The sequence below is a fragment of the Hippoglossus stenolepis genome, chromosome 12 (assembly GCF_022539355.2).
Source record: "Hippoglossus stenolepis isolate QCI-W04-F060 chromosome 12, HSTE1.2, whole genome shotgun sequence".
Lineage (NCBI taxonomy): Eukaryota > Metazoa > Chordata > Actinopteri > Pleuronectiformes > Pleuronectidae > Hippoglossus > Hippoglossus stenolepis.
The window spans coordinates 12,943,153-12,965,852 of record NC_061494.1 but is presented as its reverse complement, the minus strand read 5'-3'; the positions used below and the strand labels follow the sequence as shown (position 1 = coordinate 12,965,852).

Below are 22,700 nucleotides of genomic sequence, written 5' to 3'. Positions count from 1 at the left end.
AATGTGCCTGACTCTTTTCATCAAGGTCTACAAATTATTCCCTGGGATAATAGTGAAAATGTTGGGGGGCAGCTATCTCAGCATTAGAGAAAAAACTTCCTGGATCTACCTCAACATTAAATTTCTTTTCTGGCCCATACCACATCGTTCCAAATTTTCTGGAAATCTGTTCAGTTGTTTTTGTGGAATCTTGTTAACAAATAAACCAACCTATGTACAAATGAATTGGGGTGAAACATAACCTCATAGGTGGAGAAAGCAATGGCTGAATTTGGGTGTTTGGTTTCAGGGTTCTGAAAGTGTTATGTTCTCTCATGGCAAACTTCGACAAATCATAGCAGGAAACGAGCCAACAGTTTTATTTATAAAGCACATTTCATACTCAGGTGGATTCAAGGTTATGTGCAGAAATAAGTTTAAGGACTAGGACTTGAAATGTGTGAAATAGCAAAAATACAAGTAAAATGCTGGTACAAGTGAAGCGCATTTCATGGACAATAGCTTGTTTGTCTGAGTGTTCCAGTATGCGATGACGGTTGGCTGACATGCAAAAATCCCAGGTGGCTGTGAGTAGCTCACCTAAAAGGAATGCACTCATTATTTCACCTTTGCTCTCCTGCTGTGAGGAGCCAAACAAAGCACCAGCTTCCATCCACCGAAGCACACTGACTTTCTACTGGGCAGCTGATCACTTTACTCGAAGGTATGGAGGAATCCTGCCCAAGTATAACTCTATATACTTCCTGGTTGTTGAGAACACAGCATGCGCACCTTTCTGACAGAGAGACAAAGACCCGGGTCACAACAACAGAGGCGAAGCTCCTCCCCTCTGTTGAATGTGGGGCTGGAGCTCGGCTGCATAACTAACATGGACTAGAATCCCAAGATATTCGAAAGCAAAGGAGATGTTCAACACAGAACCACTGAGCAGCGAGTTATCTGAGGTGCTGCAAGAAAATCAAATGAATGAACAAGTATTAGTATGTCTTTAAGTTAACGCATATTATTAATCTTATTTACCGGAAATAAACCAAAGTTTTTCTACTCTTTAGTGTTTTAATCGCATGTCCCCTTCCTTATCCAGGCTGTATACAGGTGTAAATGCTGTCATATAGGATAAGAGATCAATCAGCTGTTTGCAGCTTATATATGGTTATGAAAACACGTGTTTGTATTTCTCCTAACTTTACCCAGAGGCTGACATGTGGAGCTCTGTCTGGCGGTGTTGTCTATCTTTTACGCGCGCTGACATCTTTGTAGTGTTTTGTCACGCGGGTCCAGTTCTGACTGGTTTGAGCTGGTCTCCTGCGCATGCGCACTGGGTGTAAACAGGAAGACGCGACAGGACGAACCTAGGATCCCGAGGAGACGATGATCGCAGGGGAAACTACCAGCGTTTACTTTTTCTCGAAATATTAACTACGACATGTTTTGCCACGCGCTCGCTCACTGCAATTCTGTTCGCGTTTCCCAGAAGCAGCCGCTAAAGTTTGGACATTTTTAGATAGACTCGCCGATACCGCACGCGAGCTAACGCCGAGCAGACAGCGACGCGATTTATCTCCTCCAGGTTGTGTCCGGCTTCACCCGCCGTTCAAAACACAGCTCCGTTGTCTCTGTGCAATTCGGTGGCTTCACACCGAGCGTGTTCGAAAGCAATGGTGCAGAAAGAGACGACGCTGGAGGCGCCTCCGGTGGACGCGGAGCCGAGCCCCAGCCCTGTCTCCGGAGAGGCTTGCGCCGAGGCCCCCGGCCCGGTGGAGGAGTCCGGCATCGGAGTCGAGTCCACGGGCCACAGGAAATTCATAAGCGGGGTCGTGGAAGGTAATTGTGACAGTGTCGAGCTAATGCAAACAAAGGTTCATGTTCTGCAGCCATAAGGCAACGAAACACTGCAGTGATCCTGTGGGGAAGGATGGTGATCATTGGATTCAGCTGCAAGTATCCTGTGTAAAAGCACCTTAATGATAACGGGGCAGTAGATCAATACATTATAATTTACATCAATAGCAATTCTATGATTAATTAGTAAAGTATTTAGCTGTTTATCAAGTGTTTCTCATTCTCTGCTCACATAGAAGGGTTTGAAACCACAACCTTCACTCAGGAGCAAAACTCTGTCTTTACAGCTAAATGAAATGATTATTGTGACAATTATAGATATCCACTGCAATTCTGTCAAGTAAATTGTGCATGCAAATTATAATCAGTAGTTTTTTACACTGAATTAATATTTAAGGTGGGCAGATATCAGGAGACAAATAAAAACACCAAACATTTCTAGGTAACATCTGCATTAATACAAAGAATAGTTTGTATTTGCCAATGTCATTTTTCTAATTAGTTTGTATATATGGCTTTGGGTCAGGTTTAAAACAAGGACTTAAAAATATCATCTTCTCTAGTCATGTGCCAATTTTATCTGTCCCATGTACAATGAAAAGTGTTGGATGAGAGGAACAGGTCAGCTCAGCAATAGGAGCAATGCCATGGTAGAAAATTAAATCGATCTCAATATAAGTCAAATACGATACTATATACAAATGAGTGTGAGGATGCTAATGGGAAAGCCCAAGTAGTAAGTGTAAAACCAAAGTGACAAGTGCAGACAAGTTGTTACAGAGGTAGAGTGAAGCTTATTATGGTCGTTTGTCATACATTTTTAGTTTTTTTTTAAATAAGTAAAAAATACCATGTCTTATGGCACCTCCAGCCCAAACCTAGGGTCAAATGGTTAGTTATAGCACTAAAACAGCTCAGTATGCACAGGAAATGGTTGTTGATTGTCAGCACTGTATACTGCATATAATACTGAATGTATTGTTTCCTGATACAGGCTTTTATGGTCGACCATGGACGATGGAGCAGAGGAAAGAGTTGTTCAGAAGGTATGGTGAAACATGTTGGCCTTATTCAGTGATGCAGTGATGTTTGAAATTAATGATGTTATATGTAGATGTTTTGAGTTGTTATATTTGCTTTTTCAACAATGCATTTCACAGGCAGCAGAAATGGGGACTGAACACATACCTATATGCACCCAAAGATGACTACAAACACAGGATGTTCTGGAGAGAGCTGTACTCAGTGGAAGAAGCAGGTGGGTGTTCACATCACAACAATCTTTGCATCAGCTGTTGTGTGGCAAAGAAAAAAAAAAACTGCCTGGTTATCTTAAGTTAAAGAACAGTCAGTATATTCCATATTTTAAAATGTGACATAAAACTTTAAGATAGGTTAAAGCACAAGAAGGCACTGAGTGAGTGACTCTCCCCAACTGTCTTGTAGAGCAACTCATGACTTTAATTGGTGCTGCTAAGGAGCATGGGATAGAGTTCATCTATGCCATTTCTCCTGGACTGGACATCACCTTCTCCAGTCAGAAAGAGGTTACTGCTCTCAAAAGGAAGCTTGATCAGGTAATGCAACATGTGTAACAACTCTTCTTAATAACCTCAAGAGTTCAGTGTATCTTACCCTTTCCCTTCCCCTTCCCCTCCGCAGGTTACTCACTTTGGCTGCAAGTCATTTGCCTTACTTTTCGATGATATCGACCACAACATGTGCCCCGCTGACAAAGAAGTGTTCAGCTCATTTGCACACGCTCAGGTTTCCATTACCAACGAAATCTACCAGTACCTGGGAGAGCCCGAATCCTTTCTATTCTGTCCCACAGGTACTTCACAATTTAGCTCTAAATCCTGCACTTATGTCAAAAACCTGTTTTGATCCACGTGTTTATTCATGCTTTGTTTGCTTTTGTGCCTCGGAATACAGAATACTGTGGAACTTTCTGCTACCCAAATGTCCCTCAATCCCCCTACCTCCACACAGTAGGAGAGAAGCTACTGCCTGGTATTGATGTCCTGTGGACAGGTGAGTCTGGGGGGCAGTTTGTACTTCTTCACTGAATGAACACCATAGGTATGGCTTAGCCGTGTACCATACAGCATTCCTAGAAATGCACTCAACAAAACTCATCCTCCTTCTCATCAGATCAATTAGTATACACACCACCTCCTTTGACGTCTTCTCTCTTTTCTCTATTGCAGTACATTCCAAAAAGCTACTGTAAACACTTTTATTAACCATGATCTGATGGGGGCATATAGACCAGGCTAAACACAGTTTCCTGTCAGCTGACTAACACCATTACTTCTGTTGAGCAAACCGTAACACACATTACTGAAGTAGATAAAATGTCTAACTGAGATATGTTTTGTTTTCCGAAGGCCCCAAGGTTGTGTCCAAAGATATCACAGTGGAATCAATTGAGGAGGTGTCAAAAATCCTCAAAAGGGCCCCAGTGATCTGGGACAACATTCACGCCAATGACTATGACCAGAAGAGGCTTTTCTTGGGTCCATACAAGGGCCGCTCCACAGAGCTCATCCCCAGACTGAAAGGAGTACTCACCAATCCCAACTGCGAGTTCGAGTCCAACTTTATAGCGATCCACACGCTGGCCACCTGGTACAAGTCTAACATGAACGGGGTGCGCAAGGATGTGGTCATGAGTAAGTATGAGCCCATACATGTACTAAAGTGTGATGTCTCTGTGTGGTGTTCATATGTTGGAATGCAGGTCATTCATCATTTCTGTGTTTGTTTCTCCATCTTGCCGTTCACCAGCTGACAGTGAGGACAGCACAGTGTCCATCCAGATCAAGTTAGAGAATGAAGGCAGCGATGAAGAACTGGAGACAGACATGCTCTACAGTCCACAGCTCGCTCTTAAACTGGCTCTAACAGAATGGCTCGGGGAATTTGGTGTGCCTCATCAATACAACAGTATGAGCAGTCTCATTATTATATTATATTATATACTCAATGCCTTTGTCTAGCTGTACAAGTTGAAATATGCTTGTAGCCTCAAATTTGATATATATATCTATTTGTTGGACTGAAGAGAACAATGCAGTGAATTTGTTCTCTGTCTCCTTCAGGCAGACAGGTGCCTCAGAGTGGTGCCAAAAGCACAGTTATAGACGTGTCCTCCATGGCTGCGCCGTCTCTCTGTTCCTCCACTACAGTCACAACTGTGTTCCAGCAACCCATCATGTCTCCAGCCATGCCGCCTCTCTGTCTGGATTCGCTCTCACATCCCTTGGCCAAAAGACCTCAGGATGAAGAGGAAGTAAGGAGGATTATTGTTACCATTAGAAAACTGTAGCGCTTGTATTACCCATATACTTGCAAGCTTCCTTTATGAATAAGGCTTCTTGTTTATGTGGATTAAGTCTCATTCATGAAGTTAAAAGGATTTCATTCTCTCTGATCAAGTTCTTGTGCTTGTTTTTAGCTTTGTGATTTTAAATTCACTTCCTATCTTCACATATTTGTTTATTGGGGAGGACAACGTCTGTATTTGGTTTTACAATTATTTTTCAACTTCACTTGTGCAGGTGGAGGTGGAGAAGAAGGACTCAGATGAGGAGCCCATGGAGATGGTGGTTGAGAAGCAGGATGAGCCGGAGCCAGAAGCTGAAGCAGACGCTGAGGAGAAGCATGTTGGTCCTATTTTGGCCGACAAGATGGCCGAGGACCTGAAGCCCATGGATACAGACAAGGAGAGTCTGTCAGAGTCAAAATCCCCTGAAGAGTCTCTCCAGGAAGACTGTGGAAGTGATATTGCCCCTATGCAGACAGACGACCAGCTCAAACAGGTGCCACTACCATTTGTGAGTTTCTTTTTTTCTTCACTTGTCTGAAATTGAAGACAAAATCAAGTTAGAATTCCCTACAAAGTTATATTAACGCTGACTGCATGTGTCCTCAGGATGTGTTTGTGCCTGGGCCCAACGAGACGCCCTTGTTCACAGCAGAGCCCCTCACAATTGAGGACCTGAGCTTGCTGGCAGAGCTCTTCTACTTGCCTTACGAACACGGATCCAAGGCCATGCAGATGTTGAAGGAGTTCGACTGGCTGCGAGCCAACAGCAGCGTCGTCAGTGTGAACTGTAAGGGGACGGAAAGTGAAAAGGTGGGTTAATATGTTGATGTTAACACTTGAACTGAGTAAGAGGCGGGAGTCTTATCTGTGAAGACTAGTTCATCATTAACTGAACTTGCTTGTGATGTTTGCTGAAAACAAAATGGTGGATGTGTACTACCCATACTGCCCATTGGGTGGTGTGGTTATGACAGGAGATGGAGTGTGCTGGCACCACAGATCATGGTGTTCTATGCTTCCCTTATAGAGCCCTTTCTCTGAAGATATATTTGCTGGTCAAAGTCAGAGAAGTTCAGATGTTAACAATAAAATTATAGATGTCACGTCACAATTGTCATCACAACCTGGCCTACTTAAATAAAACCGAACTATGGCACACCTGTGCTTTTTGTGAAAATGTCTGCTGTACAAAAACAAATATTATAAACCAAAATGAGTTAGTGTTGTGCTTTTGTCAACATTATCTGTTTACATTTCCAATCGCTGTGTGACAGGTAGAAGAATGGCAGACAAGAGCAGAGACGTTTGAGGAGATGTGCTGCTCCGTCATCCAGATGTTCACACGTCTGTCCAATTCCGCCAACCACACCATCCTGTACGACCTCTACCCTTACATCTGGGACATCAAGAGCATCATTTCTATGGTCAAGTCTTTTGTCCAGTGGTTAGGTATGTATGAGGTCAACCATAAAGTGTTTACTTTTAGAACATAGTAGCATAGCAGTAGTCTGATCTTAAGTCAGGGAATCCTGACTTTTACAATTTTAAAAACATACTTACTCACAATCATATTTTTAAAGACATTTCAAATTATTAAAAAGGAAAACACTTATGATTGATTATTTAGCTGCATGGATTGTGTTTCAGTCCAGTGCTATGTAGTAATGCAAGGCAAATTAATAACACACACATGTTGCACAGTCTGTTAACAGATGATAATACTACAGATGAAAGACGTAGAGAAATACGGCTGTTAGTGATTTTGGCCAACAGGGTGAGAATCCAAGTAGTGGCTAATAGACACCTACGGGCAAATGCATCGCTACCTTAATAGTTATGGTTCTATTTAGAACATTTCGATTGTTTTTTCTTTTTCTTTTTTCTTTTGTCTGACTGAATGCCGCTTGCACTGCCAGCCTCGTCCTGATTCACTCCATAACAAGCTGCTCCATGTTAGCGATATCTAAACTGGGTCTCTGTGGCAAACATCCCAGCAGGGTTACTGCTGCTTGCTGTGTATCCAGTAACATCACTGCTGCATTCCCACACAGACAACACTTGCTTCCATCCCTCTGTCTGTGGGGATGGGCGCCAGGGGGGGCGCCCCCCTCCTCCATGCCCTAGTGCGCACGCGAGCTTGGAAAGCAAGTTGACTGACTGACTGTGGAAGGCCATTCTGGTGCATAAACTGAAGTGTCTGAATTTGTCTTTTCAGCTGGTTTTAACACAATCCATATGGATATATTACAGGAGACTGTAATATATCCATATATATATTATATTGTGTGTATATATATATATATATATATATATATATATATTGTGTTGTTGCCTCACTAAGTTTTCTCTAAAATGAGGCTGTGGAATAATTTAAATAATATCTGCTGAATCATTTGCTCAAACTGTATCAGGATGTGATCCATCACCTTATAAAAACAAGGATATTGTTTCCTTGTTCAGACGTGGTATTGACATCTTTCCCTAGAGATCCAATCACAAGTGGACAGCGTTGTGATCAAATCTCACTTCCCCCGCTCTATATTCAAATAAACACATACATTTGTGTTCTCAAACACCAAATAATGTTGTTTTTATCCAGTTTTTTTTCCCGATGTGTCCCAGGAAAATGTTTGTGTGTCGGTGCGAGTGAGAAAGAGAGAAAGCCGGGTCAGAAGGGACTGAATTAATGAATTAATGTGTACATCTATGAAGAAATTTTGATTTATTTTAAGAAAAGTATCAAGCAGTGCTGGTCAGTGGTAGCAGTAGATAGTGTATCGGTGGCTACAATCAAATCAACGTATGGTCCGATGACATCAGCTATAGTCGGCTGTCCTTCATATGTGGCCCAGGACGCATTTGTGTTCACACAGTGAGAGGAATGTGGCCATATGCGTCCCAGACCACCACCTTTGGGTGCATTCACACCTTTACTTTGCGCTGACCACTTGTGATTGGATCACTCAGGACGAGTGTTAATACCAGGTCTGAACGTCTGAACGGGGTCTCTCACGTTCTCCTTCTCCCTTCACCTCCCTCTTTCTTTCCCTCTATTCGATGGTGCACAGTGATGCAGTTTGAGTGACAATCAGCCCTGTGATCACATCTCCATCTTATTCCTGGAGTGTTGTTTTGACTAGTCCGAAGCACCAGCATGGCCTGTAGGTTACTCCCCGTAACCCAGTTTCATTCACAGGTTTCTGTCCGACTATGGTAAAGCTGAGGACTGTAGCTCACAGTACACAGCAGGCAGCATACCCACACTGGCATAACCACATGAAAGACCCACACTACTGGATAAAAACATCAGTAAATTGAGTGTATAAATAAAAAGTCATATTCTTATTAACAAGTGGAGTATTGTTAAGTACCTAACTGCTGACTTCTGTTGTTGCCATTAGCAGGTTTTTGCATCAGTCCACATGTTTTCCCCTTTATAGAAGCTGTGCAGCCGGCAATTAGTCACAACCTCCCTGGTTATTGTATTGAGAATACTTACTAATAACTATTTTCTACTGTTTTCTCCCTTCACCATGTACAGATGGAAGAATCCACAGTACAAGTTTCTACTGCTATTGGATCGACAGTAGCCGATGTCTGCACAGTGCAGGCGTTGTCCCTTCCTTTTGTTTGTGTTAGCAAATTTATTTTATAATTTTTTTTCTTTAAATGTAAAAAGATTTGATTTGGAGGAAAGGAAGCAGCCCTCCGGATGAAGTCACATTTTGGGCAGCGATTTTTAGCTTTGAAGTGTTAACTCCCAAATTTCTCCCTTTGGCAGCTTCTCTCTAACTTGTTTTTTTGTTTCTGTCAGTAGGCCCATAGAAATGGCGCAGACCAGCCCGATGCACATACTCAAGGGAATTTACACTTGGCTTTTAAAATCTAATCGGGGCACATGATCCTCAAACTACACAGGGATATATTTCTGACTGTGTAGCTACAGTCTGTGTGTTCACATACATGCAGGATTGGACCGTGCAACAGGTAGAGTTGCATGTTTTCTGCAGAGCTGTGATTGTGTTAAAACAATGCCGACTGAATAGATCGTTCGGGTGGATGTAAACCACTTTGAGATCATTCTTTTGTCCATTTTGTGGTTTTCACTTTGGGGTGAGCAAGTTCACAGTTCCCTCCTGTGGGTGCATCTGCGTGCTGGACTGCGTCAGGTCGACAGAGGAATTGTTTTAGCGATATAGTGAAGTTCATATGTGAGGCAGTGGATGTCCTGCCCGCGCGCTGCATGTGTCTGGTCACATGACAGGAGTCCTCGTCAACCAGGGTTAGAGCAGCATCAAAACTGTATACGACCTCTATGAGCCCTGAGTGCTTTTATATATATATACTGCTATTTATATGCTTTGTCCCTTCTACATATTCCATGATGTTTGGTTTCTCTGTGGCTTTTAACAGAAAGCCAAGAGGCCTTTTAACTCAGGGACTGCTCACACAATCATCCCCTCTCGCTCCGTCTCCCTGGTTCGACGACTCCGTCATATGACGAGGCAGATAAAATGAGAATGTGACTTCACACGGGGTGCTAGGATCAGTGGGGTGACGGCAGCTGAAGCTTACCTTTGTAGTCTATAGGCAGTGTGGGTTTTGTTTCTGAAGGTCAATATAATATTTATGAAGCCTGTCATCTTATCAAATAAGTATAACACCAAGTGGGCTGAACTGCACTCAATTCTGTTCTCTCTCCAGTTTTTGGAGAGTGTGTGTGCATGAAAGAACTTATCTCTAAAGACCTGCATACTGCGTTCTGTGGAACAGTTTGAATAGTTGTATTGACACAGCGAAGGTCTTAATTTGTCGAGTTTTTAAAAAATAAGTTATATCTCGAATCCGATTCCGCCTTGCAAACAAGTAAGCTTTAGTTGCTGGAGCCCCTATTTTATCAAATATATTTCCTCTGAATAAAATTCCAAAATTAGGCCCTTTTTATTTTTTAATGAGTAAACCAAAATAGATTTATTTATATGGATCATGCTATTAGACACATATGACCCCATCTCCCTGCTCCCTTCATCTGTGTCAGAGAGCCCCATCTTGTGGTAACAATGTCCGCTTGGCTCTGCTCCTAACAGGGTGTCGTAGTCAGTCCTCAGCACAATTCCTTAGAGGAGACCAAGAGCCCTGGGCCTTTAGGGGAGGTCTAGCAGGAGAGTTCCAGGTATCTAATGCACTGAATGTACAGCTATGGAAAAAAGAGTGTTGTGGGCAAAGAAGGCGATGGTAATATGTGCGGAGGTATGAAGGGCTTTGGTCTGTCGAAGGTGAGCTGATAAGAACGGGTCGGGCTTCATAACAACGAGGTTCCTTCCCTTTCACTTGTTCTCCAAACACATTCATGTCCTTGTTTTACTTTGGGATATTGTCAGTGAGTGTGAGGGGAATTGGTGCCCTGATACCCGTCCTGACAAAAACAGGTTACAGTCGGTTTGGCCTTTTCTGATTGACATCATTTCAGTTTCTTTCAGCAACTGCCCAAGGAGATGCTGCTTTTCCCTAGCGCACGCAGCGCAAGCGAGCATGGCTAGGTTTTTATTTTCATGACATCTCATTTCTTTGCAGGAAAGCACAGCTCACAATTTACCAAGCCAACCCTTTGCAAGCGCACGCGCCAGCATCGCAGCGCCAGCGAGTACGCAAGCCTGTTTGCAACGGGAAAACTCCATGATCAAACGCAGCTGTCCAGTCTCAAAGTCAAACCTCCATACTTGGAGAGTAGCAACACTCATGATAGCAACTGATCTGCTACTGAATGACTCAGTTAGCTCACATTTAATTTGCCCCTCTGGTTTTTTTCCTGGAGTTCTCTCTGCCTCTCTGCGCCAGCATCATTATTTTTCTCAACAGGAGGGTCCCGCGCAGCGAAATATTGCGATGCCTTACAAAAGGAAAAGAAGCATCTCCTTCAGCCAGTAAAACCTTAGTCAGACCAAAATACCACCCTTGTCTTATTATATTTGAAAAGCCAATAATGTCTGTACTTGTTGTGCTATGTTCCTTTAGCAAATTGAGAAAGACGTGATGTTTGCTCTCGTTGTCTACTGTCAGATCAACAAGGAACATCAGTTTACATAATTATGATTTTTTTTGTTTTAATACATGCCGCTCCAGAGTGCTTTGCTCTCTTCTATAGTTCCTTTTGGTTTGACAGTGGCTCAGCTGCAGCAAATGCACAGTGAGGCATTCAGCCCAAGCAGCCCCCCACCTGGTCTCAGTGAAACTGAACCTGTTTCTTTTGATGCCCACAGAGATTGTTGCCAATAGATGGGGCAAACGATCTTTTCTACCAACCACCACCTTCAATACCAACCTCCAAAATCTATTCCTTAAGGCCCTACTTTCCCAAAGATGAGGTAAGATGTTTGTGCATTTTAGGCATGTCCTCATGCACCTTGAGGTATTTCGTCCTTAAGTGCCAACAATTACTGCACATTAATAATGTTTATGAATGTATGGCAGCGGAAATTATGTTGGCTAGTTACAAGTATTCCCAGCAGGCCTGGCCTAGTTAAAGCTGGGAATGCTGAGTCCCACAATGTTATCCGCCACTGCAGTTAATGAATATATGTGCTGAATGTAAAGACAGCTTCAGAATGTTTACTTCTAACGGTTTCTTTATGCATATTGAGTTTCTCTTTGACATTTTTTGGTTCAACTCGTCCACCACAATAACGGCTATATTGGTCTTTTTTTTTTTTTTTGACAGGGTGCTGTTTATAAAATCTGTAAAGAAATGTACTCTGAAGGGACGGAGGAGGCTCCTTTCTCGGATGACGATCCAGACCTCATAGGAGACAGGTAACACATGGAGATGTATTTGTTTAAAATCAGCCATGACCAACGACTGAATACAAATCAACATGGCTGGCAATTCTCTTTTCAGAAATGTCCTGTCTGAAAAGAGGATTGGCTACGGAGTTTACCCGCAGTGTGCTTTTCACACATGAACAACACAGTGGGAGATTTTCTGCACAGGCGTGTTTAAAAACAGCAACAAATCGTCCGCATTATTCAGGCGAGAGGTGGTGCAGCCAGATGCAGTAGACAGAGGCAGGAAGCGACGTATTAGCTCCGCTGCGGAGATCACGTGATTTACTTGACAACACACAGACACCATTGTCGGCTCTTATCAACACAAACTCTTGACATCTGGGTGTGTGTGTGTGTGTGTGTCACCGCTTTTCAACCAGGAGATATTTGTTTTGTTTTTGTTTTTGTTTTTTGCGTCTGTCACCTGTTAGAAGCATAATCAACCCCCCCGCTCGCTTGTGGGGAATCCAGCAGGATTCTTTGTTCTCTTCGATGCTTTGTTCTCACATCGACTCCTCCTCGACTTCTACTGACATTACGATAGGAGGCCAGGCGGAGCGCCTCACTCTGACATTGGCCTCACTCACACAAACACCCAAATACAGAGTGCATGTCTGAAAGCAGCTTTACTGTTTCCTCACAGGTTAGTGGGAGGTCTCCTGAGCCTGAGTTCAGACTACGGCTTTGTGCTCGAGGACGATGAAGGGATCTGTGGCTACGCTCTTGGTACAGTGGATGTCCAGCCCTTTATCAAGACATGCCAGTTGAACTGGATTCCCTTCATGCAAGATAAATACCACAAACCTGACTGCCAGAAGGACCTCACAGAGGCCGAGGTAGGATCTCAATCCATCTCTCCTGGTGCAGTGTCTCCTATTGTTGAATTTGACTTAACCACCTTTATTCTCTCTGATGTCGCTGCAGAAGATGATGTTGAGTTTCCACGAAGAGGAGGAGGGTCTTCCAGACTCTTTCCTCTCCAACTTCCCCTCTCTCATCAAGGTTGACATTCACGCCAAGGTGACAGACCCCAGTGTGGCCAAAAGCATGATGGCGTGTCTTCTATCTTCTCTTAAAGCCAATGGTAGGTGTCTGAAGTTTTGACAACAATGGTCTGTGGTGTTACTTGTATTAACTACAGAAAGAACATATTGTATTAGTTTCATTAGGAACACGGTTTAAAAATATTAAATTTAACCCCAAAACGTTTACTCAGTGTCACTGCAGCTGAAGTTTAAAAGAAGCTCACAGATCTTTATCTAGTTGAACCGTGAAAATGAGACCAGAGTCCAAAACAACAAGCCTTTTACTGAGCTGAGTTTTCATAGCACATAGTTAATCCATGTTATGGTAAGAAGCTTCTATTTAAGACCATATGTTTAGACATTCTGTTTGTATCATGAACCCAATGAACTGAAAATGCTAATTATGTGTCTCAATGGCTACATTTAACATGCAGTAAAAACATAAACATAGCATAACATTATATTTGGGCAACAATTTATCCCATAGAAATAATAAATAATGTTCATGGAGCAAGTAATTGAAAGCAAAGTACAAAAATGAACCCGAAACCTTCAAAGCACGGACGAAAATAACCTTCTCTTCCCTGTGACATTGGCACAGGTTCATTACTGGTCAGGGACACAGGAGATTATTGTCAGCTGAACACCATGTTTGCCCAAACTTGTTTTTGTCTGACTTGTTTTCTTTTGTTCGACTCCCAGGGTCCCAGGGTGCTTTCTGTCAGGTCCGCCAGACTGACAAGAGAATGTTGGACTTCTATAGTAAGCTGGGATGCTTTGAAGTGGCTAAAATGGAGGGCTTTCCCAAAGACATCATCATCATGGGACGCAGCTTATGAAGAGTCACCCTGCTCCAGTAAAAGACAGAGAGAGCAAGTCAACGTGGCTGAAACATGTTTGCGACCTTCGTGAGAAAAACTTCCATGATGATTTTATACTACATTACCATCTGGGCGATCCCCGGGAGACCTCTTTTTAGGATTTGTGTACAGAAGCACAGCAGTCGCACACAAATTCCCCTGTGCTGCCCTCAGATGCTGGATTCAGCAGAAAAGAAGCCAAAAGGTTGAGGAGTGATCTGTAGTCAGTTGATTTGAGCCGACATAGAAGAGTGGGGCTCTAGCATAGATTTCTGGGGTCTCACCTCTCATAGACCTCCAGGAGGCAGAAGGCGATAACTGTAAGCCTTTTTTTCTGATTTCATCTAGTCGCCATTACATGGATATCGCCCGTGTGCTCGGACGCAAAGAGTCTGTATCTGAAATGGAGGCAGAGCTGTGAAATGAGGGCAGCCTGTATCTCAGGTAGTGTCTCACTACCCCCACGTCCTGCTTTCCCAGCTTTGACGCAGAGAATAGCACAGCTGTCAATATAAGTAGGACACCTTTATACAGAATGTGAGGTGCTATGTGAGACTTTGCCTTCTTTCATCAACACATCATGATATTTCCAATTCCTCCAGCAAAGCCTATTAGTGGCTTATTTCTAACCAAACATGGTGATGCAGAGTCTGCACACATGAAGGGTGGAGACTTGTAGTTTTGGGGGTTTGTGATAAAAAATCGTTACAGACCAGTAAAGTATTTGTTGAGACTGTGAAATACTCAGCTGGGACACCCTCTGAATTTGCTTTCTAGTAGTAGTAGACATTTGGAAAACAATATAAAAGCTTCTACAAGTTTACAGACCTGGTTCTCGGCCTGTTTTTGTTCAGCGCTTTGCTTTCGGCCAATAGTTTTTGTATTTTATCATTCAGCTGTTTATTGCTTATTTCCCCTTTGAGCTATTATTGCCTTTTGGTTCATTGCCTTTGGATTTTAGGTTTATATTGCAGACCTCCGGTGTCTTCTGTGGAGGGCTGTCAAACACAAGGTTTAGTTTGGACATCAGGCTTGTTGTTGCTCAAATTCAAGAGACACAGCCCGACACTGACAGTCACTTGTCTTAGTTTTGTCTCACCAGATCCCAAACTCGGTCACAGACATCCTCCAGTAAACCTAAGCTGACTGACAAGGTTTATACTGGCAGAGGAAGCTCTGACGAGCATAGTCTCGTTAACTAATGTAAAATTATGCATTTACTATATGTACAATTTTTAAGTTTTGTCTTTCATAAGTGTAAGTAGTTAAGATTTACTTGTTTACTTGTATATTTAGTTCATCTGCGTTCCTCTTCTGCTTGAGAAAATCGACATTTCCTGATAGCAGTACCCAGTGTGACCAAAATCCTGATATTTTAATCTATTAAAAAACATTTTCCACAGTTTACTTACATCAGGTTAAATAATAAAAGGAATTTAAAAAATACAGAAGCTTTAAGCTCCTACTGTCCTAAAGCAGCTCACGTCTTCATAACCACTAAATCTGCAGTTTCTAGATCACCATTAATTATCATTTATGATCAGTTTACACTGTTGTGTGTCATCCGTCTTCCCTCCCTGCTTTGTTTCCAACATCGCACATTCTCAAATGAATGTCCTCAGTCGAGCCTCGGCGAGCGCAACCCTCACCGAGGTTCTTAAATCTTGTCACCAAAGTGGCACTGGCTCCCGCACTGTTGAAATGTAGCTATGGGAGTATGAAGCAGAAATTCCTGGGCCTTCTAAGACGTGTCCGTTGAATGTTTCATATTCTGACTCATTTCCCATTTTGTTTTTTGTAAATCTTATATAGTTGATTAAATTAAAAAAGCACTTTGACTATAGATAGGAGTGTTCTGTTGGTTACCTGAGGATCATCAGTTGCTCTTAAGTAGCTGCCTGCCAATGTGATGTTTTATACTGTGTACATTCATCATGTGCATGAGGTGTATTGGATTTGCTGTGGCATTAGATTGACCTCATCTTACGCTACAAAGAGGAAGAAGCATGCCATTCACCTCTAAGAGCATAATACTGTAGAATATAGACAGTCTGTTGACACTGTCAATCATAAAGTGTTATTATTTTGTATATCCTTATAGGGACTGTGGCTGACATTTTGTTTTTCTTGAAGGAACTTGTTACATCACAATGTTTTGTACATCCGTCCTAACTGGCTTCTCTTTTTTTTCTTTTCTGGAAGATGTGAAACTCAATTACAGATCTGATGTTCGTCTCCTTAAACGACAGCAGAACGTTCATTCTTGTTTTAAATTTTGCAGTCTTTGCCGACGCTCGAGCTTTCTCCTCTGGCAACCAGGTTTGATAGAAAATGGGCTGTGACTGAGAGAAAGGGCTCCAATTGTACATTTTCCTTTCCTGAGTTTGGGGTATCATAAAAGTGTCAGTTTACCAATGTAAAATTTGTATGTAAGATACATAAGATTAAAAAGTAATAAACCATGATATGTTACTTTGCTGCTTTGTGTTTTCTGTGTCGCTTCACAAGGTGTTTTAAATCTACTACTTGTTTTTAGTTTTGACAAAGAAAGCAAAGGCTACGCCTGTGCACACAGATATTCTTCAGCTGGGCCAGAGGATCCTCAGGTCTTCGGCAATACTGAAGTTGTAGTAATAGAAGATTATATAATATAACACGACTAATATATCATGATATAATAATTCTATATATTTTTAAATAATTTAATCAACAATAAAATGCTTAAAAGCAAGTGAATAAAAATAGAAACTTAAGGCATAATAACGAAATATGACGTAAATAAAATACATTATATATAAGAATAAAGAAAAGAATAAATTGTAATGAATATAATTGTCAATATTAAACAAAATAAAAACGAATCATGATAAAACATAAAGAAAAGCAATTAATATAATGTCCTCCAAAAGTTATTTAGTAATTAATATCTAATATAATAGTTTTGATCCATGGTCGGAAACAACATACATGAGCGAGCGTCGGTCGCACGGTGATGACGCGTCAGCCCGGATCACACTCTGCGACGCGCTTGTTATTCTTCGTGAGGAGCTCATTCGGTTGAAACGTGTTTCCAGTTAAACACACGTTTATTCCAGCGGCTCAACAAAATGTCTTGTCACGAAGAGTGCTCCGACCACGACCTGCGAGGCCAATCCAAGCTGGAGAGCTTCCTGTTCAGTAAGACACGTTTTCATTCAGCGTTCCACCGCTCCGTGCGGGCACACGTGGGTTCCCTCCGGAGCCCCGTGGTAACAGAAGACACGAGCCTGTGTGTTCCAGGCTGTGAAACTCTGCACGGATCATTGTGAGGGAAAAGAAAGTGTGATGTGTTTAACCCTGGTTGTGGTGTTTGTGTTGCAGCCTGCGAGTTGTCCTCCAAAGTCCCTTTCTACACTTTCCAGGCGGACGAAGAGGAAGACCTGGAGCACTTCCTCGAGCTCAGAACGGTATGTACCTGAAGGCGTGCGACAAGAAGTCCACATCACAGTTAACTGAGGCGATCACACTCCTCAGATCCATTTATTGCAGTTTTGTGTCCTAATTTTTGATGTGGTAACAACATGGAGCAGTGGCGGATGTAGGATTTTTTTAAATCAGGGACCACATGTCACAGAGAGGGGCCATTTATATTTCTCACACCAGTCACATCCTGGACCACAACGACTGATCTTAAGCCTTTTCACATCTCAACGAAATCAAAGTTCTGTTTCGTGATGAGTTCAGGTGTTTAGGGGACAAGTCACACATTCTGAACACATTTTAACACCGGGTGTGAACAGACTGACTGTCCACTTGTGATTGGCTCTCTCAGGATGGATGTAGACACCAGGTCTGAACAGGGTCGTACTCTGATGCGGAGAACGACGGTTTTAAAACACCTTAATCTAAATTCATCTGATTCCCGCAGATTTGTCTGGGAGAAGGCGCCAAGGAGGAGAGCAACGTGGTGGAGGTGACGGCCATGAACCACCAGGGAAAGACCACCTCAGTGCCCATCGCCAACCTCCACATCAGCTGTCTACCCATGGTACCGTGCACTGTTGTGCTTAAATTCTACAGATCAGATGACGCAGCAGAGGCCTGAGTTTTACATCTCCTTGTTTTATCTTTCCTCTTCTCCTCAGGTGAGTCTGGGGGAGTTTGAGCTCAAAGCCCCAGTGACGATCCGACTCAAGGCCGGGTCAGGGCCGGTTAGTGTCAGCGGGCTGCACCTTATTGGTAACAAAAATCATTTCAACTCTCCCAGTACTTTCAAACCACTAATGCACCACACTGCCAATATCTTGGTTTTTGCATCTAACTTCTTAGAGTCAAGCTGCACCATGATGCAAAATGTGATCCTTCCTTTTTGACCCATATCACATCCTCCCACTAAAATTCGTAGTAATCTGTGCTATAGTTTTTGTGTAATCCTGTTGACAAACAAACCAACCAACAAACAATCTAATAAATGAAGGTAATACCTCTTAAATTCAATATGTAACACACTGTAACAACATTAAAAATAATTTGGTCAATCAATAAATCGTGAAGATCAGCAGATAAATCAATCCTTTGCATGTGGATGAGAAAGCAGTCGCTAAGCAACTGCTGTGATTCTTCAGAATCTGAAATATTGAAAAACTTTTCTTCTTTATTCAGTTTCCCTTGGATTTGACCCGACGGCATAAAAAGTTAAACATATCTGAGGGAAATAAAATGTCAGATTCACCTTGAAATGAAATTTAAGACCGTTGACACGTTTGAGGCGAATGAGTTTTTTTTTAAAGTCGACTGAAGCTGTGTGAAATATGCAGTTATGATCACTGCAGGGAAAAGCTCCGTGATCAGGACCAGACCTGTTCTTTTAAACCCACTGCTGGTTGGAATGAACGTGTGCAACCGTCACTAACAACCGTCACTAACATGCAGTCACTTGATGGGGCAGATTAAATGAAGCGGCCTCACTGATCTTTAACTCAGATTCACACGAAGACAGTTGTTGCCTCTGCCAAGGAGGTTATGTTTTCACCTCTGTCCCTTGGTTGATTGGTTTGTATGTTTGTCAGCAGTATTACGCAAAAACTAAAGAACAGATTTCCACAGAACTTCCAAGGGAAGATCAAGGAAATTGTGGGAGAGAATCTTTTGACAATTTTACAGATTTCTCACAATTATTCATGGAACTTGATGGGGGAAAAAACAGGCATGTTTAGGTGACTGATATTTATGAGTGTGTGCTATTTGATAAAAATATGTATCTAGAGGGTTTAAAAGTGATTTCATAGGGCGCAGGCTTTTTCCAGCTGCTGTCCGGCGAGGGCACGGTCACACCTACGCGAATGGAAGAGAATATCATTGGTCAAAGTTCATCAAAGTTAAACTCCACAGGAAGCAAATGTTTTATTTGCCTTGTCGCTCACAGAGGTTGAAAGTGAACGGGAGGTTCACCCCTGATATATTTGCGAAAAAGTGTGACCGGGGCCTAACAAATAGAGCCACAAACCTGTAACTACCGACAAACTGTAGCTGAGACAATGTGGATTAATCAACAGGAATCATCAGTTTATATGTTTGCTCAACAGTTTAATAACTTTGTCCAAATGAACATGATGGACTTGGTGCAGTTCCATTAAATTTTAGGGGGCTTAACTTTGTCTTCTGTTCCTGTGCAGCCTCAGAGGTTGACGACTCTGATCTGTCCGAGGAGGAGAGTGAAGATGACGAGGAGGAGGAGATCATCCCCATTAAGCCAGCAAAGAAGAAGCAGCAGAAGCAGTAGGCAGAGAGAGAGGTGGCTGATTCTCACTCACACACACTCTGGTCACTTTTAAGAGACGCCACAGATTTTTGTACCAGACGGACTCACTCTGCAGAGCTGCTACTTCTTCCACACAGTCACGTGACCGCTCAGCGTGGCGGCAGCTACACACGCTGTGGGAGGAAGGAGCATCACGACGGGTTCGGGTGTTCTCGCCTCTCCTCTCAGTCTGAGCAGTGTAATTAACTGCGTTTTAAGACATTCGCTTATAGAAGAACTGTTTTTTTCTAATATCAAATGACACCCGGTGTTTTATACTGTATATGATGCATGGATTTACTGCACCTGTGCTTGAAGAGTTTCCGGATGATATTGTTGTTTCAGCTGAATGGTGCAGTTTACATTCGTACAGATTTATTAAATGTTTCACAAGAATCTCTCCATTTCCAGTTGTTTGTATTTTCAAAACGGTTTTCCTATGTGACATAAATGTGAAAACTTTGTACACGTAGTGGACGCATCAGCTTGTTTTCATTTTATCTCCCTTTTTGAAATCACACAAATAAAACAATTTTTTGCCTATTAAAGTAAAATGTATGTATCCACATGGTGACTTAAGTTAAGTGCAAGTTTTCATAGGACACAGTGAAGTAAATAGGTTGTGATTTAAAAGACAAGAAGAAGAAATCAAAATCACCTAAATAAATTTATGACCACAGTGTGTTCTTGACAATTTGGGACGTACGTAGGGACAAACAACCAGACAACTTGGTCATGCCGGGTGCTGCCATGGCAACGCGAGGAATGCACTCACCACCTGTGTGTTGCACTTGACGGCAGCTTTGTGCTAACGAGGAGACGGGACTGAGGGAGGAGGCTCCAAGACGAGGAGGGCAGGGATGCTTTCATCAGAGGAAGCTTAAATAAATGATGGTGCATTATCAGGGATTTTTTTTTTTTAGCTCTCTTTAAATCCTCGAGTGCCTCAGTTGGGCGTTGTTATTGTGACGGGAATGTCAACTGTGAGGGGAGGGCGATGAGAGGGAAACAAACCCATCGCTTCACCTCCTCTGGACTGTGATGGTGTTGGAGTAGCTCGGCTCTTCCGGGGGAATACGATTCATTGTATCCCACAGTGCCGCACTGTTAAAACCCCTGAAAGCGTCACGTGACCAGTCAGCAAATCAACGCGCAACAATCCCACCAACAGTTAATGCCGCTGAGAGCAGGTGCCGCTGCTTCTTATTTTCTGACTCATAAAGCACATCCATCTGCTGTGTGCTGAGTGGGAGTTTGTGAACCTTTACACAACTTTTATTGGGTATAAGGGTTTTATGGTACAGTGTCTGTGTGACCTTGGTGTGGAGGTGACAGATGTGTCCAGAGCAGATGCTCCAGTCTGTAGCATAAGCAGCAACATGGGGACGCGGGTTGAAATCTAAGCAGTGATCACCAAGTAAAACATTGTTGTATAGGAGGAGTTTGCACTGATTTCTGAGACATTTTGGAGCTTTATATTTGCTTTGTGCATAATTTAGCTTTAAATTCCAGTCATTTTCTGTACACTGTATATGTAATGGATAACTGGAATGGAACTCAGTAGAGAGCACACTTCTTGAAAGGCAGTAGATCTAATCAAGCTGCACCAAATTCCACACACTTACAGATATTAGTCTGATCTGGATCTGCTCCAAAATTGAATCCTTATTTTTTTGACTTTTAAATCAAGTGTCGTATCTGTCTGGTAGTTGTTGTGTACTGCTGCTAATTAACAAAACAAACAGTGCTAAAAACATATCCTCCTTTGCAGAGTAAAAATCTATATTTATAACGACGTGTTTTATAAATTTCATTCTTTACTTCAATGTCCTATATTTCTGCTCGTGACAGCGAGTGCATCGCAATTTAACCTCTTTAAATGAGCATAAAATCTGCAATTACAGCGTTTACCGATCAAATATATGAGGTGAATTTATTTTTTTGCCACAGTGCTTTTGGGTTGTGACCAAATTTCCAAGTTTTATTATCTGTAAAAGAAAAAGATGGCCTCATTAATTTCAGTACATTAAGAGAGGGGTTAGAACTGCTGATCTGTGGGAGCACACATTGCCTGCTTTTTCATTTCAGCTTTAATACAATTGACTGATGATTGAAAAGTACCATGCAGCACAGTGAGTGTAGTCAAGTATGAGCAGCATCTTTACCAGAGGGTGGCTCTTCACAAATATGGCTGATGCTGAGTCTCTCTTTTATTTTGGCTCATTAAATAACAGAAAAGCTTCTCTCTGACCTGGTCCTGGTGGCGTTAGGTCAGTACGACAGCCGGGGATGTCCACGTGTTCCAGTCAGCTCGTCACTACACTCTGATCCATTGGGGAGAGGCATTGTCAAAGCAGCTTAGGTTCATTGTTAAATCCACTGTAGCGACAAACAGGAGAAAAATGGGCAGATTCATGGCCGGTCGCTACATAATGTTGCCTATTGTGGCCTGAAACACGAAATCAGCAGCACAATATCTCAACTCCCTAACATACAACATGAAATACACTGGGGAAAGATTAGTTATGTTTTTAACTACTAAAAACAATAACACAATTGTGAATATGCTTATGCATATTGGTAAATCTATAGTCAACACTCTTGGCTATAAAACATTCATCAAAAGACGCATAACACAGCTATAAGAGAAGTGGCCTAGTTCCCAAACATAGACTGTAAATAAAGATGGACGACATGACCGCTCCGAAAAGTGAAGCCTCCTCCATGTTTATGGCTGGCACCAAACTAAAAAGTCAAAGTACAGGTCAAATACATTTTTCTTAAAGATGGTTCCTGTCATTTTAGGCAGTTGTTCGTTCAAGTGTAAGTTTGGCTTTAGTTTGTTATTCAAAATTATGAAGACGGGGTGAACCGTCATGATTGACAGCTGAGACCTACTCGTGATTGGTCGAAAGCGTGTATCAACGGGACCCTGTTACCACGGTTCAATCCCCCATTACCACCATGCAGACTCACCAGTCCATGCACAAAATGTCAACGTTTGTATCTGGGATCTTTTAGCTTCATTTCTGGACAGCGGG

The 22,700-nt window shown here is 42.3% G+C and overlaps 2 protein-coding genes across 3 annotated transcripts; both read left to right on the top strand.

Moving 5' to 3' along the window:
* The first annotated feature begins 1,307 nt into the window (after window positions 1-1,307).
* Window positions 1,308-16,352, top strand: oga (O-GlcNAcase). Of its 2 annotated transcripts, none has more exons than XM_035171928.2 (18): window positions 1,308-1,824; window positions 2,837-2,888; window positions 3,003-3,100; window positions 3,289-3,419; window positions 3,505-3,676; window positions 3,778-3,876; window positions 4,233-4,517; window positions 4,633-4,791; window positions 4,947-5,137; window positions 5,406-5,666; window positions 5,780-5,983; window positions 6,448-6,622; window positions 10,261-10,346; window positions 11,434-11,538; window positions 11,892-11,983; window positions 12,639-12,831; window positions 12,920-13,079; window positions 13,723-16,352. In XM_035171928.2, the coding sequence occupies exons 1-18, from the start codon at window positions 1,659-1,661 to the stop codon at window positions 13,857-13,859; spliced, it is 2,766 nt and encodes a 921-aa protein (XP_035027819.1). In that variant the 5' UTR covers window positions 1,308-1,658; the 3' UTR covers window positions 13,860-16,352. The 2 variants fall into 2 exon arrangements, with proteins under 2 accessions (XP_035027819.1, XP_035027818.1); XM_035171927.2 differs by having other exon boundaries at window positions 5,406-5,681.
* A 507-nt stretch (window positions 16,353-16,859) lies between these two features.
* Window positions 16,860-20,131, top strand: npm3 (nucleophosmin/nucleoplasmin, 3). The gene is made up of 5 exons (XM_035171929.2): window positions 16,860-17,057; window positions 17,241-17,326; window positions 17,788-17,907; window positions 18,005-18,098; window positions 19,535-20,131. The coding sequence occupies exons 1-5, from the start codon at window positions 16,988-16,990 to the stop codon at window positions 19,639-19,641; spliced, it is 477 nt and encodes a 158-aa protein (XP_035027820.1). The 5' UTR covers window positions 16,860-16,987; the 3' UTR covers window positions 19,642-20,131.
* Window positions 20,132-22,700: the final 2,569 nt, after the last annotated feature.